The sequence below is a fragment of the Artemia sp. Qi Xiang Cuo genome, chromosome 5 (assembly GCF_049724085.1).
Source record: "Artemia sp. Qi Xiang Cuo chromosome 5, ASM4972408v1, whole genome shotgun sequence".
In the NCBI taxonomy this organism is placed as follows: Eukaryota; Metazoa; Arthropoda; class Branchiopoda; order Anostraca; family Artemiidae; genus Artemia; species Artemia sp. Qi Xiang Cuo.
In genome coordinates, this window is record NC_142798.1 from 9514362 (window position 1) to 9530832 (window position 16471).

Genomic DNA, 16471 nt, shown 5'->3' on the forward strand with positions numbered 1-16471 from the left:
TAAAAAAGGGCACTTGCCCTTTTCCAATCAAATGTCAATTTCCAATTTCCAATCGAATGAGCCCTTTTTGAGTTTCTACCTCAAAATTTTCTATAAACACCTTATAAGCCCCCAGGGAATAAATTACAACCCTTGCCATGAGAGCTGTGAGGGGGGTTGTAATCCTCAAAGACCTAATTTAAAGAACTCTTAATTACGTTGAACAAAATGGCTATCTCTAAATTTTGATTGGATGTGTTTGAGGAAATGGTGGGTGTGAGAGGGGGGTTAGTTGCCCTCTAACCACTTCAATTATTAAAAATGGCACTAGTCCTTTCAATTTCCATTCGAATGAGCCCTTTTTCAAGTTTCTACAACAACGCTGTCTATAAAAACCTTATATACCCCCAGGGTATAACTCACAACCCTTGCCCTGAGGGCTCTGAGGGGGATTTTCATTCTCAAAGACCTAATTTCCAGAACTTTTTACAACGTTGAACAAAATGGCTGTCTCAAAATTATGATTGGATGTGTTTGGGGAAATGGTGGGCGTCAGAGGGGGGTTGGTTGCTCTCCAATCACTTTTGACTATTAAAAATGGCACTACACCTTTAAATTTCCAACTGAATGAGCCCTTTTTGAAGGTTCTACGATATCATATAAATACTTTATATGATCCAGGGCAAGACTTACAACCCTTGTCCTGAGGGCTGTGTTCATCAGCAAAGACATAATTTCCAGACCTTTCATCTACGTTGAACAAATTGGCGAATAAATTGTGGGTACAATTTATTATTTATTTTTTTTTTTGTTTAGACCAGGGCACTTCGTATCGAAGGAGTTCTAGAAACTTCGAAAAGGGCTCATTCAATTGAAAATAGAAAGGGCTAGCGTCCTTTTTAATAGCTGAATGCGACTGGAGGGCAACTAATCCCTCTTCCACACCCACCCTCCCATTTTCCAATTGTTTTTAAAAGCTAAATGCTGCCTTAAGATTAAATCAAAATGAAATGTGTTAATGATAATTCCCAATATGGCATCTCAGCAGTATCCCAAGAACGACTGAGGATATTATGATTAAACTTTTAGGGCTACTTCTGCTCTTAAAATTTAACCAAATCAAAATAGAGTAAGAATATCCAAGCTATCAAAGAAGGTAAACAGATTTCTATTTCAGGTCAACTAGAGGAGTCATGAAACTAATTTAAAGACTACTATTTGTGTCCAGATTTTTAAAAGGGCGTATGTTGTTAAAAATTGCTGAAATATGCTCTCTAGTATACAAATAGCAGGCCAAACTTTAAAGTCTTAAAAAATTTAAACTATAATTTTCTTTTTCCATGAAAAGACTATGCCAATATAAAACGAACAGAAATTAATTAAAAAACTTTTTCCGGAAAATTAATTTTTCAAAGAAAAGTAAAGAACTCCATTAAACCAAAATGAGCAAAACAAAAATCAAATAATCTACCAAGTGTGAAACTACCACAAATCACCATCGATAAATAATTAGAACCCAAAACGAACAGAAATTACAATAAATAACCAATTCAAACTCAAAACGAGCTGAAATTAACATGGGTAGGGCTGAAAACCCCTATGATTTCCCAAGGCCAGAACATAACTTGTACTTTACTGAAAAAAAAATACAAATGAATGTGCATTGTCAGTTTAATATGCATATACTTATATTTGTTAATCAAAATATTAATATTATTTGATTTATTAAAGTTATAAAAGTAAAAATATTTATATTTTTTCAGTAAAGTGCAAATTATGTTCTGGCCGTTGGAAGGCATAGGGGTTTTGAGCCCTACTCATGTTAATTTCTGCTCGTTTTGAGTTGTACTCGGTTATTTATTGTAATTTCTGTTCGTTTAGGGGTTTAATTTATTTAACGATGCTGATTTGTGGTAGTTTCACGCTTGGTATGTTGTTTGATTTTATTTCTGCTCATTTTTTGCTTAATGGAGTTCTTTAATTTTCTTTGAAAAAATTATTTCGTGGAAAAAGTTTTTTTTAATTAATCTAAATAAAAGGCCAATTTTAGTTAGCCTTGGATCAGCACAAAGTCTTGTATCAGTAAAACTTGAGGAAGTCCTGATATTACCCAAGTCACTCTTGGTGACTTCAATTATCAAACGGTTCGTGGTAACGAACTGTAAGTAAGGACCGTCCCGGTATAATAGTAATCAAATCTCTAAAAAACGAAATTTTGATACCCATAGATATATCAAAAGAACTTTATTATTATGTTGCTTTCAAATATATGAGAGATGAGCAACACGGTTTGCGGTCAGGTAGATCTTGTTCTGATCTGATAATCAGCCTAAGAATTCTAATTGAAGAATCGAACGAGTAGTAAACTGGAGGATTAATAGCGTTTATTGATTTCTTAAAAGCGTTCAATTCAGTACATAGAGGATAATTATGGAGATATAATACGATATTATGGACTCCCAGACAATATTATTAGTATTATTTTTGCTTTATATTATGACCAGCTAGCCGCCATACGAACCGACGAAGGAGACCTGACGAAATGGTTCCAGATCAAGTCTGGTGTAAGACAAGGTTATATCCTCTCTCCTTTACTCTTCACGATTCTCATTGACTATGTACTGCGGTCCTGTCATTTTGTTGGAGGGATACAATTGATTGAGAGGCTTAGTGTCTTTGACGTTGATTTTGCTGATGACACTGTGCTCCTCTCTCATCTACGAGTAGACCTGCAACAGAACATCACCGAGTTCTCGAATAAAGCTGGGCGAGTTGGATTATCCATTAGTACTCAAAAGATGAAGGTCATGCGTAATAACGTAAATACAACCCCGTCCAGGCCACTGAATGTTGGTTTAGATGACCTAGATGAGGTTGCAGAATTTAAGTATCTGGGAAGCCTCATCAAATCTGACGGAAGTCCCGAGCGTGAAATTACTGCACGCATCGCTTGTGCAGGCTATGCTTTTACCAAATTAAGAATAGTTTGGAAAAACGGTGCGTACTCTCTGAAGCTCAAACTCCGACTCCTAAATAGCAATGTCCTCTCTGTACCGACTTATGGATGCGAGACATGGGAACCGACGAAACAGCTTGGGAAACGAATACAATGTTTCGAAAATAACTGTCTTCGGCACATCCTGGGTTCCACTGGTCCGAAAGAATTACGAGCGCCGCCATACGTGAAAGGACGGAACAACCGTTAATAGTTGAAAAAATCCTAATTAGTAGATTGCCTAATTAGCCATCGCCTAATTAGGTGATGGCAGGCTCCCCCATGACTTCTGGTATTGTGTCCCCCCCAGGCATTAGAAGACGTGGACGACAGAGAACGACACTTGGCCAATCCCTAGCGAAAAAGGCTACTTTGGCGAGGACATCTTTGGAAGATCTGTGGTCTCAAGCTCTTCAGAGGTTGTTATGGAGAGGCACCGTTGTCGCCTTTTGCGTCAGGCTGCGTGGGAGGAACTAAGTCTAAGTCTAAGTAAGTCAAATGTGTTAATTTAAATAAGTTCCATTATCCATTAAAGGCTCGTATCCATTAAAGCTACGAGCCTGATAAAATTTCCCTGATTTTCGAAAAAAGGGGGAAACGTCCCTTAAAAGTCATTGAAACATCAGATTCAGCGCATCAGAGAACCCTACTGTAGAGGTTTTAAGCTCCCATCTGCAAAAATGAGAAATTTTGTATTTTTTTCAGAAGAAGGATAACTGATGCGTGTTTATTTGTTTGTTTTTTGTTTGTTTTTATGTTTGTTTTTTTTTTCCTAAGGGTGATATAACATCCTATATAACATCTGGTCCTATCAAACAGTTCGTGGTAACGAACTGTAAGTAAGGAGCGACCCGGCTCAATGGTAAACGAAACTCTAAAAAACGGAATTTTGATATCAATATATACATAAGAAGAGTCAGATTCTGATGCTGATTTCAAATATATAACTTTCATCAACTTTAGTCATACCCATCAATAGTTACGCGCCTGAGAAAATTTGGATTATTTTCGAAAAAAGGAGGAAAGACCCCCTAAAAGTTATAGAACCTTAATGAAAATCACACCATCTGATTCAGCGTATCAGAGAACCCTACTGTAGAGGTTTCAAGCTCCTATCTGCAAAAATGTGGAATTTTCCATTTTTTGCCAGAAGAAAGATCACGGATGCGTGTTTATTTGTTTGTTTGTTTTTTGTTTTGTTTTTTTTCCATGGGTGATCGTAACGACCCAGTGGTCCTAGAATATCGTGGGAGGCCTCATTGTAACGGAAATTAAAAGTTCTAGTGCCCTTTTTAAGTGACCAAAAAATGGAGGGCAACTAGGCCCCCTCCCACGCTCATTTTTTTCCCAGAGTCACCCGATCAAAATTTTGAGATAGCCATTTTGTTCAGCATGGTCGAAAATATGATAAAAATGTCTTTTAGGATGACTTGATCCCCCAAAGTCCCCAGGGGGAGGGCTGAAAGTTATGAACTTTACTCAATGTTAACATATAGTATTGGTTATTGGGAAGTATACAGACTTTTTCAGAGGAGATTTTTTCTGGTAGGTGGGGGAAGGAGAGGGTCGGGGGCTATATGGAAGGATCTGTCCATGAAGGAAGTTTTCATGGGGGAAGGGACAGGGCTATGAAGGGGGCGCCGGATTTCCCAGCCTTATTAAATAGAAAGATCAGGAATTAAATAAAAAAAAAACAAATTTTTCAACTGATCAACTGATTGTGATTAAGAGGTCATTTTTAAAGTACTGGAAAAAAAAAAATTTAACTATAGTTTAAAGAGCAGGGTATTGACTAGGGGGCGAACCCCCTAATATACGTGTGAAAAATTTATGAATATAGAAGTTCGTTACGTAAGTTAATTCTAAGTTACGTATATTTATTACTAATAAAAACGTTCGTAAATAAAATTAAACAAGTTTCGAGAAAGCCATTTAACCAAATATAATATGCAAATTTTGTTTTAATTATTCATGTACGGTGAGCCAAAATCAAAACCTGCATTAATTCAAAAACGTTCAAAAATTAAATAAAAAAAACAAGTTTTTTTAACTGAAAGTAAGGAACGACGTTAAGACTAACCACGAACATCACTGAGGCCGCATCTGAAGGGGGCTGTCCCCTCCACACCGCCTCGCTATTTCCGCTAAAGTTTGGCTTACTCACAACTATATTTTTTTAAACAATAAAAAAACTTTAGCGTAAAGAGCGAGGCGTTGAGGAGGGGACAGCCCCCTTCATATACGGAATAATTTCTGTTCGTTTTAAGTTTTAACGTCGTTCCTTACTTTCAGTTAAAATAACTTGTTTTTTTTTATTTAATAACATCGTAAGAGAGCTTTTTTTTATCGGAAATTAAAAGTTCTACTACCTTTTTTAAGCGACCAAAAAGATGGTAGGGCAACTAGGCCCCCTCGCCCACCCCCTTTTTCGCCGAAATCGTCCAATAAAAATTTTGAAAAAGCTCTTTTGTTTAACATAATTGAAAGGCCCAATAACCATGCCTTTGGATATAACATGACCCTTCACAGCCGCAGGGAAAGGTCTTTTAATTATAAATTTGCCCATTGTTTGCACATAGTATTTGTTATTGGGAAATATGCATACATTTTTGGGTAAGAGGTGGGGGCGAATTTTGTGCTGAGAGTTTTTCTACGGTAAAATTTTCCATGGGAGGGAAGTTTTCAGGGGTGGAACTTGTCAGGGCAAATTATACACTTGGGAAATTTGCCAGAATTCCATACAAAATTCTTTTTACATGTCTTGGTTTTTCTTTTCTGTCTCAATTTTACGCATTAAATTTTCACCGAGATTTAATTGTCTACAGGATATATCCTTGGGGAGGGAATTTCTCCGTGGATTTTGGGCCAGATACCCTACCATTATTTTAAAAACGATCAGAAATTAAATAGAAAAATCAAGTTTTTTCAACTGAAAATAAGGAGCAACAATAAAACTTAAAACGAAGAGAAATTATTACGTATATGAAGGGGGCTGTCCCCTCCTCAACACCTCGCTCTTTACGCTAAAGTTTGAGTTTTGTCCCGGTTCTTTAAGAATGAATCCTGAAACACAACGGTCGTTTAATAAGATTAATAAGAAGCTTTTTTTAAGTACTAAAAATTTAGCGTAAAGAATGAGGTGTTGAGGAGAGGGCAACCCCCTTCATTTAGGTAATAATTTCTGTTCATTTTAAGTTTTAATTTTGCTTAATTTTGCTCTCAACCCTTGTGATTATGTTAGTGCGGTAACATTGCTATCGGATTTGTTGAGCGCAATCTCTGCCCGTGTGATTCATAGACCTGTATGTACTTTGAAATGATGTACCCAAGTTTTATGTTGAAGTGTTACGTGGTAGGATCTTTCCATGGAGGAATGTTTCATGGGGGAAGAGAATTTCCATTCAGGAGGCGCTGGAATTTCCAACATTATTTAAAAAACAATCACAAATTAAATAAAAAAAACAAGTTTATACAACTCAAAGTAAGGAGCAACATTAAAACTCAAAACAAACAGAAATTATTAGGTATATGAAGGGGTTCGTCTCCTCCTCAATACCTTGCTCTTTACGCTAAAGTATTTTTAATAATTTCAAAAGAGCTATTTATTCTAATTAAACGGCCTTTATGATTCAAGGGTCATTCTAAATGATCTGGAACAGAATTCGAACTTTAGCGAAAAGAGCGAGGTATTGATGAGGGGACGAACCCCCTCATATTCGTTATGAAATTATACTAATATAGAAGTTAGAAACTTTATTTAATCCATAAGATACGTATATTCATTACGAATAAAAACGTTCGTAAATAAAATTAAAAGGTCAATCGCCCTTTTTAAGCAACCGAAAAAATTAGAGGGTAAGTAGGCCCCCTCCCCCGTAGTAATTTTGTCCATTTTAGATAAAGGGTCTGGAAATTATGTCTTTGAGGAAGACAAGCCCCCTATAGCTCTCAGGGCAAGGGTTGTAAGCTATGCCCCGGGGGCAAATAAGGTTTTTATAGAAAAGTTGGTCGTGCCTACTACGGAGGGGACTCATTATGAGATATGATAACAACTTTGAGATAACAAAAAATATGAGATAACAATTTTGTTTAAAATAGTTCAAAGACACACCATAATGCCTCTATTGTTTACACAACCCTCCTACTTCCTGGGGATAGGGTTATAAGTTTTCCCATAAGGGCATATAAGATTCTTATGGAATAAGCGGCCGTATAAACTTCAGAGTGAGCTCATTTGATTTAAAACTGGAAATAATTTTGCCTTTTTTAAGAGTCAAATTAAAAGGCAATATTTGCACGCAAATACTACTACTAAAATTACTGCTGCTTCGACTGCTACCACAAGCACTATAACTAAAAATACTATTTCTGTAGCAAGTACTACTAAGGCTGGGGATACTGAAAAAAAATATAAGGAAACATTGAAGGGAAAATTGAATTGAATCAAAACATACTATGTCTATACAGATTGCTGATAAAGTTGAATTAAATCAAAACATACTATGTGTATACAGATTGCTGATACGGGCGTATCGGTAATATTTTAGGAAACGGCTTATCATATCATAGGAAACTTCAGGGACATCATGAGTGGGATGTTTAGTTGACCAAAAGGCAAAATACACCTGTCACTACTGCTATTAATACTGCTGATACTACTGTTAATACTAATAATTATACACTATTACTGTTACTACTGTTCCTAATGCTACCACTACTACTATGATACTAGTACAATTAAGGAAGCACGTATGATGGCAAAAATTTGTAAGAATATTAAGGGAGAATGTGAACTAAATCCAAACTCACTATGCGTATGCAGATTGTCAAAAGGGCGTATCTCAAGAATTGATTTGGGTATTAAGGTGAAACCTTCGGAGAATACTTAAGGGGCAATTAATAAAAAGGTAAAATATGCATGTCACTACTAACAGAATTCCACTGCTACTTTTACTTATGCTGCTACTGCTATTAAACTGCTCCAACTATTTCTTCAATTGAAGAATTCAATTTGTGAGGCTTAGAGTATTAAGGTGAAAAGGGCGTCCATAGGGTGTCAAAAGTGCACATCAAAAGTATTTTTGGAACAGCTTAAGGTGTCAAGGTGAAACTTCTGTGGTATCATGAAAGCAATGCTCAACTGACCAAAAGGCAATATGCACATGCTACTACCGCCACTGATACTGCTGCTAATATTGCTGCTATTGCTGCTAATATAGCACTAACACTACAACTACTTTTACTACCAACGAAACTACCGTGATAATATTACTGTTAAGGTAAGTCTATGAAGGAAAAAGATGAGAGAATGTTGATGGTAAATTTGAACTAACAAAAGACACTATGGGCATTTAGATTGTCAAAAAAGCGTATGTTAAGAATTGATTTGTGTATTAAGTTAGAACTCTCAGAGAATACTTAAAGGGGAAGATCAATTGACCAAAAATCAATATGTGCACGCTAATACCAATGCTTCTTCTGCTGCAACATTTCCTAGTTCTACTACTATCATTACTATTGCTCCAACTACTACTTCTATCGTAACTACTTCTAAGGGTAAGAATATTAAGATGATAATTTCAAGAAGTAAATGAATATACAGGTTATCAAAAGAGTAAGTCGACAATATGATAGAAATGGCTAATTGTATTAAGTTGAGTAGTTCTACTACTGCTGTGACTTCTGTTACAGCTGTACCTAAGGGTATGAAGGGGCAATTTTCAGAGAATATTTTTGAAGATTTCTGTTGCAGAAAACCTGCATACGGATGACAACCAGCCAACCGTATGCAAGTTATCAAAAGGACTTATCATCAGTATCTTAAGAACAGCTTCGAATGTAAAAGTAAAACTTACAATGTTTGCTACTGGGGATGTTGAAATAAGCAAAAGACAATATCTGCATCACAATACTACTGCTTCCATAACTACTACTACTGCTACTAAAGTTAAGACTACTACTATTGACTCCATTCCTACTGCTACTACTATAACTGGTAATGCTACTACTACAACATATAAACCTAAGGGTATTAAGGTGAACATTTTGAGCAATATTGTAACTGTATTAAAATAAATCAAAACACACTATGCCAACACAGGTTTTCAAGAATACGTATCAGCAATACTTCAGGACTGGCTGATGGTATTAATTTAAAAATTTCATCGTGTATTGAAGTGGATCCTTAAAAAAAGGTGCTATGTGTATATTGCTATTAATGCTACTGCAACTATTACTACTACACAAGCTTAGGGTATTAAGGTGAAGCTTTTAAGGAATATTTTGGCGGATGCTGAACTATATCAAAACGAACTATGATCACATAGATTGTCAGCAGGAAGACAAAGCAGTATCACAACAACGGCTTACAATATTAATTTAAACCTTTTAGGGTAAGTTGTGACAGATTTTGAACTAGCCAGAAGACACTATGTGTATACTTTGATACTACTTCTACAGTTACTGTAAAATTTCTTAAAATTTCTCTAAATCAAAAGAGTGTAAGTGTATTCAAGCTTTCAAAGTGCATAGATAGATTTTTTTGGCGAATGGTATCAAGTTTTGTTTTTCGGGTCAACTAGAGGAGGTTTAAAACTAAATGAAACACTACTATTTGTGTCCAGATTTTTAAAAGGCTTTATGCTGTCAAAAATCGTTGACAAATTTTGTCAAGCATACAACTAACAGGTCAAATTACAAATTGTTGAACAAAAACCGAAAAGATTTAAATTATTGTTTTCTTTTTTTCCTGAAAAAAAAAACTATGTCAATATAAAACGAACAGAGATTAATTTAAAAAAAAAATGTCCACAAAATAAGTTTTTCAGAGAAAAGTAAATAACTCCATTAAGCCAAAAATGAGCAAAAATAAAGTCCAAACATCCACCAAGCGTAAAACTACCACAAATCAACATCCATAAATCAATGAAACCCAAAATGAACTGAAATTATAATAAATAACCGTTTCAAGCTCAAAAACAAACAGATTTTGAAATGAGTAGGTTTCAAAACCCCCTATGCCTTCCCAAGGCCGAAATATAATTGCACTTTACTGAAAAAAATTAAATTTGAATGTTTTTACTCTTATAGTTTTAATATTTCAATCCTGTTAACATTTCAAGGAATAGATATCAGCATATGTATATTACACTGAGAATGCAAATTCATTTTTATTTTTTTCAGTAAAGTGCAAATTATGTTCTGACCTTGGGAAGGCGTAGGGGTTCTGAGCCCTGCTCATGTCAATTTCTTCTCGTTTTAGTTTGACTTGGTTATTTATTTTAATTTGTGTTTTTTTGGGTTTCGTTTATTTACTGGTGCTGATTTGTGATAGTTTTAGGCTTGATAGATTGTTTCATTTTATTTTAACTCATTTTGGTTTACTCCGCCTGTAGCTTTTTTGTAATTCTGCCTGTAGATATACAGCCAGTCCAAAGCCTGGATAAAGGATGAGGGTTGGGTGGTAGACCAGCAACCTGTCTCCGGAAAAAAAAGCCTTGCTACAGAAACGTTCAGCGAGAACCACATGATATCAAATATGCAACCTGATGACGACCATGGACCGCCCCCGGACCCCTTGATGACGATTTCTGACCCCCCCCTCCCCCGGACACGATTCTTACAAGCAAATTCCCAATTACAACTTGGTTTCTGGAACGTAAGGACCAAGAAAATCTCTCTCCCACGAACAATCCCCAAGAAATTTCTAACTCCGATGAAAATTCTCCCCGGGCGACTCTTCTGGAACCTCTCTACAGATAAAAAAAATCGCAAAAAAAGAAAGTGAAACAAATAAAATAATTTTGCATAAGATTTCTGGCAAACTTCCCCAATTAAAGTTTTCCCCTGGATAGTTCATCTCCAGAAATGTCTCTCTCCTCAAAAAACTCTCCGATGCAAATTCGCCCAACCCCCTTCTCCTGATATATGTCTGTAAACACCCCAATAACAGATACTATATGTAAACAAAAGAGAAAATTTCGTAAATTACAGCGCTTTTCCCAGAGGCACTGCGGGGTTATTTCATCTTCATAGACGCAGTTATTGGATCTGCCAACTATTTTGAACCAGATGGCTAACTCAAAATTGCTATCAGATAACTTTGATAAAAAAAGGGGGGCTTGAAAGGAGGGCTAGTTGCCCTCCAGTCTTTTTTGACCACTTGAAAAAGGCACTTTAATCTTAAATTTCTGTTCGAATGAGGATATCTGTTCGAAATATCTTTTAGAACCATTCGTTTGATAAGATCGTCCCCGGGAAAAAATTAACAAATTGGGCTCCGGGGCAGAAAATACAAAATTCCACATTTTTTCATATGGTAGCTTATTACCTCTACAGCAGTTTTCTGTGGTACAATGAATCTTAAGGCATGATTTGCATTAACATTCCCTGACTCTTTAGAGGCGTGTTACCCCATATTTTAAAATTACAAAAAAAATCTCAAGCTCATGGCTTTTGATGGGTAGCATTAAAGTTGATAAATTTTGTAAATTTGGATTCAGGATAAAACGCTAATTGTTTTGATGTATCTGTCGCTTTTAAAATACCGTTTTATTTTTGAATTTTGGTTACTATCTGGCTGAATTGCTTCTTACTCACAATGCGTTACCACGAATTTTCTGATTATTTGACAATTGAGGACTTCGTGCGCCTTTGTGCAGCATCACTTTCTCTACAGCTGCAAAGCTTAACATGGAACAAAGTATATTATGAATTTGCCAAGCAAATAATAAATTAATACTTGATAATTTTCTTGATTGTTTAATGAAGTTTTGGTAAGATTTTGGATTAAAAATGTTACTTAAATAGAGCAGGGTTTGTGGAGGAAATAAAAAAAAAAAAAGAAAAAAAAAATCTTGATTTTATGATTTCTTATTGATCAAACCTCGTTTCCACCTACAGTTAAATCGAACGACATCTCAATTTACCCAGTAGGAAATTCATGTTGTCCATACAAATCATAAGCTACTGTTGCATATTTTGCAGCAGTTAACGAAAGGTGCAAACTATTCAAATTCTTTAGAACCCTGATAGATTGGTAAAACATAAAATTAAAAAAGAGGGGACTGTAGATTATTATCTTCCAAATCCTCCGAAATCCTGAAAATTCGATGCAGCCACAGTGTTTTAGTTAGGAATGCAATTTTTAATTGATTAAAAGTGGCATAAGAGTAAATAGGGAAAATAGTTTTGCTCATGCTCAAAATTCAATATTGAAATGCTATATTGTCACTAAAAATACTATATTATCACTGTACCACTGTAATGCATTAAAAGGTTGAATTCTCTAGAGCTCAAGTACAACAAAAGAAAATTTTTCTTATAAGAAAAAACAAAGAACATTCTGGCATTCCTTAACTATCTGTACAAAATTAAGTATGTTTAACTTAGTTTTTTTTTTTTTTTATATTAAGAGGGGAAAGAATTTTGACTTTTCGTATTGGTTAGTGTAAAAGAAATCATATCAAAAAGTATTCGAAGTTTGAAATTCTTTAAATACCTATGACACTGATCAATAAATCCCCCTTGATTAGCTTTCTTTGAAACGGATCCTTTCAGAAACGGGTTAAATAGCAAGTTAAGACTACATACATTTTAACTATCCGACTGTAATTCTCCTTTTGAATATCGATTAACGGTGGGGACCTAATATATAATCCTATACAGGCACCAAGTTTTTATTACTTAACTCCGCCCAGAACATTACTCTGACCAAAAGCAATTAACTATCAAACTAAAGATGCAAATTATGGTGTACCTGACATTTTCAGTAATTTAATACCTTGGGCTTTGTTGGACTTAAACTGTTATTGAACAACAAACAAATAAGTTTGTTTTTAACTGAAAATAAAGAGCAATATTAAACCTCAAAATAAACAGAAATTGTTTTGAAGGAGTTTCCCCCTCCTCTATACCTTGCTCTTTACGCTAAAGCTTTAAGCCCTTTTAAAAAAGCTTACTGTTCTAATTCAACGGCCCTTGTGTTTCAGGAGCTATTCTTAAGAAATTGGGACAACAGTCAAACCTTAGCGTAAAGAACAAGGTATTGAGAAGGGGGTTGCTCCTCACTTTCAACTAATCACCCTCCATGAAAAGATTCCCCCTTATTGGAAACTCCTCTGTTGAAATTTCCTCCCAAGTAAAATAGCCCCCCCTGTTAAAATCCCCGCGGAGAGTTTCATTCTCGCTTAAAATCCCCCCACGCAAATTTTCTGAGGGACGATTCAGCCTTAAAAATTCTCCTTAGCATACTTTCAATCCAAACAGACTAATTTATATTCGTTTTATTGATCACTCCGGTAATTCCCCCTTCAGTGGAAACTTTTCCTCGGAATCCAAACACAATGAAAGAAACCCGGATATTACCCCCAGAACATCTCCACATGCAAAACTGAGTTGGCAAAGAGAAAGTAAGAAAAATAAAAATAATTTCGTATAGGAATTCTGTCAAATCTCCCAAGCGTAAAATATCCTCTTGAGAGTTCACCCCATCAGAAATTTTCCACCCCACGAAAATTCTCCCAAAGGAATACCGCCCCAAGCAACCCCACCCCCTTTATAAATTTCTGTATACTTTTGAATTACAAATATTTACACAAAGAGTGGGCATATTTTATAGCTTACAGATCTCTCCCCACGGACTGTGGGATGTCATGTTACCCCTAAGGACATATTTAATGAGTAGTTCAACTATTGTAAACCAAATGACCGTATCAAAATTTTGATTGGACAATTTTGGTTGAAAAAGAGGCATGGGAGGGGGGCTATTTGCACTTCAATCTTTTTGGTCATTTATAAAGAGCACTAGAACTTATAATTATTGATTGAATACAACCCCTCCCGATCTTCTAGGACTATTATTTAGATAGTCCTAGGGGAAAACGACCCTTTCTGGAAAAAAAAAATATATAAACGCATATCCTTGATCTTTCTTCTGGAAAAAAATATAAAATTCCACATTTTTGCATATAGGAGCATTCTGGAGTTATCTGATGCGCTGAACATATTTTCATATAGGCCATATAGGAGTTTTTTGATACGCTAAATCTCATGGTGGGATTCTTATTGAGATTTCTTGATTTTTAGGGGGTTTCTATCCTTTTTGAAAATCAGGCAAATTTTTTCCGACTTGTACCTTTTGATGAGTGTAACCGAAGTTGATTAATCTTATATATATTTTTTTATATATAAATCTTTACATTTGGAATCAAAATAATAAGCTGATTCTTTTGATGTATCTATTAATATAAAATTTCTATTGATATCGTTCTTACATTTTCGGTTATTTTTGAGCCAAGTCGCTCCTTACTTACAGTCCGTTACTACACAATGATTAGTTGAAGAAGAAGAAAAAAACGAACAATAAAGAGCCGCAATAAATTTAAGACGACCAAAAATAAAGTCTAGTAATAACTCAGAGTGAAAGCCGAATTTTATTAAACCAACAGAAATTAGAATAAATCGTTACATAAAAATAATAGATGTTCATCGTAGACACCGCAATAGTGCTGACTAAGTAAAAAGCAATGTGGGCATAATGTATTATTTTTTTCCCAAGGCACTTCGTAGTGAAGGAGTTATCATAGAAACTTCAAAAGGGGCTCATTCAATTGAAAACTGAACGTTCTGGTTCCCTTTTTAAGAGCCAAAAGTATTTTGAGCGCAGCCAGCCCCCCACCCCCACACTCATCATTTCCTTAAACACATCCAAGTATAACTTTGAATTGTTCATTTTTTCAGCATAAGTGAAAGATCCAGTAGTTTTGTCTTTGAGGATGACAACTCCCCACCCACAGCCCTCAGGACAAGGGCTATGAGTTTTATTAGTTGTCCATTAATAACATACAAGACTTTTATGGAAGAGGTGGTTGTATAAACTTCGAAGGAGCTCATTCGATTGTAAATCACAAGTTCTAGTGTCCTCTCTAAGAGTCAAAAGTAGTCAGAGGGCAACAAGCCCCCCCCCCTCTCTCCATGTCCTCTTTTTCCCAAATGCGTTCGACTGAGATTTTGAAATTTTGCCGTTTTGTTCAAAATTGTCCAACAATCATATAAAAAGGTCTTCGGGGCTGACACAACCCCCCTAGAGCCTGGGTCCAAGGGCTGTAAGTTATGCCCCGGAGGCATATAAAGTTTATATGGAAGGGGGGGTCTTATAAACTTTAGAGGAGGCTTATTTGATTGGAAGTTGGAAGTTCTAGTTCCGTTTTAATAGTTAAAAGTTATGGATGGCAATTAGAACATCCACCCCCCCCCCCCCCGACGCCCGCTTTTCACCAAACACATCTAATTGAAGTTCTGAGACAGCTATTTCGTGCAAAATTGTTTAAGGAATATATAACAATACCTCTAGGGTTGAAACAAACTCCCAGAGCCCAGGGGCAAGGTCTTAAGTTATTCCATGTGGGCATACAGGGAAGCTATGGAATGGTTGGTCATATAAACTTTGAGTGGGGCTCATTTGATTAAAAATAGAATGTTCTTGTGTCTTTTTTAACAGTCAGAAGGGATTGGAGGGCAACCCGGGCTCCGCCGCGCTCACTATTTCCCAAAATACATCCAACCAAAATTTTGAGACAGCTATTTTGTTCAGCAATGTTGAAATCTCCAGTAATTATGACTTTGGGTATGTTAACACCCCCACAGCCCTCAGAGCAGAGGCTGCAAGTTAGGCAATTCGTTCATTGTTTGCATACAGTATGTGTTTTTAGAAAAGTTGATATGTTTGACCTTAACTTTCCAATTAGCCGCGTTCAGGTGAGCCTTTCAGAAAAGGTTGAGAGGAGTGTTGAACTAAATTAAAACACGTTGTGTGCATACGGGTTGTCAAAAGAGCGTAATTCAGAAATGACAGAGTAAATTACTTTTGAACTTTCAAGAAATGATAAAGGAGATGATCAATTGACCAAAAAAGCAATATTTGCAGGCTACTACTGCTACTACTACTATAACTACAACTACTATCACTGCTACCACTACTGCTGCTACTATTGCTGCTACCACTACTGCCACTAAATTTACTGATTCTGTAGCGAGTACAACAAAGGCTGAGGCAAAGGTTAAAGGCTACTGAAATAAACATTTGTGGAGACCGACGGGAAATTTGAATTATAATAAAACATACAATATGCTCAGAGATTGCTGATACAGGGGTATCAGCAATATTTTTGGAACGGCTTACTGTATCAAGATAAAACTTCTAGGTTATCATCAGTGAGATGTTCAGCTGACCAAAAGACGGCATGTACATGCAACTACTCCCATTAGTGCTGCTGCTACTACTGTTATTGCTACTACTGATACAACACACTTACTGCTACAAGTGCTCCTACTACTACCACTATTACTATGATACTAGTACTATTAAGCCTACGCGTACGAAGGTGAAAAGTTGACAGAATATTGAGATGGAATTTGAACTAAATCAAAACACAGTATGTGCATGCAGATGACCAAATTGACGTATCTAATGAATGGATCTGTGTATTAAGTTGGAAC

At 35.9% G+C, this 16471-nt stretch overlaps 1 protein-coding gene across 1 annotated transcript in view; it reads right to left on the reverse strand.

Annotated features, from left to right (window-relative positions):
- The window catches only part of LOC148951783 (uncharacterized), a 155760-nt gene extending 143172 nt beyond the window's left edge, over positions 1–12588 (reverse strand). The window contains exon 1 of the mRNA XM_089088715.1: positions 12566–12588. Coding sequence (XP_088944841.1) covers positions 12566–12567 — 2 coding nt within the window. The 5' untranslated portion in view covers positions 12568–12588. The remainder of the gene's footprint in view (positions 1–12565) is intronic.
- Between the last annotated feature and the right edge of the window lie 3883 nt (positions 12589–16471).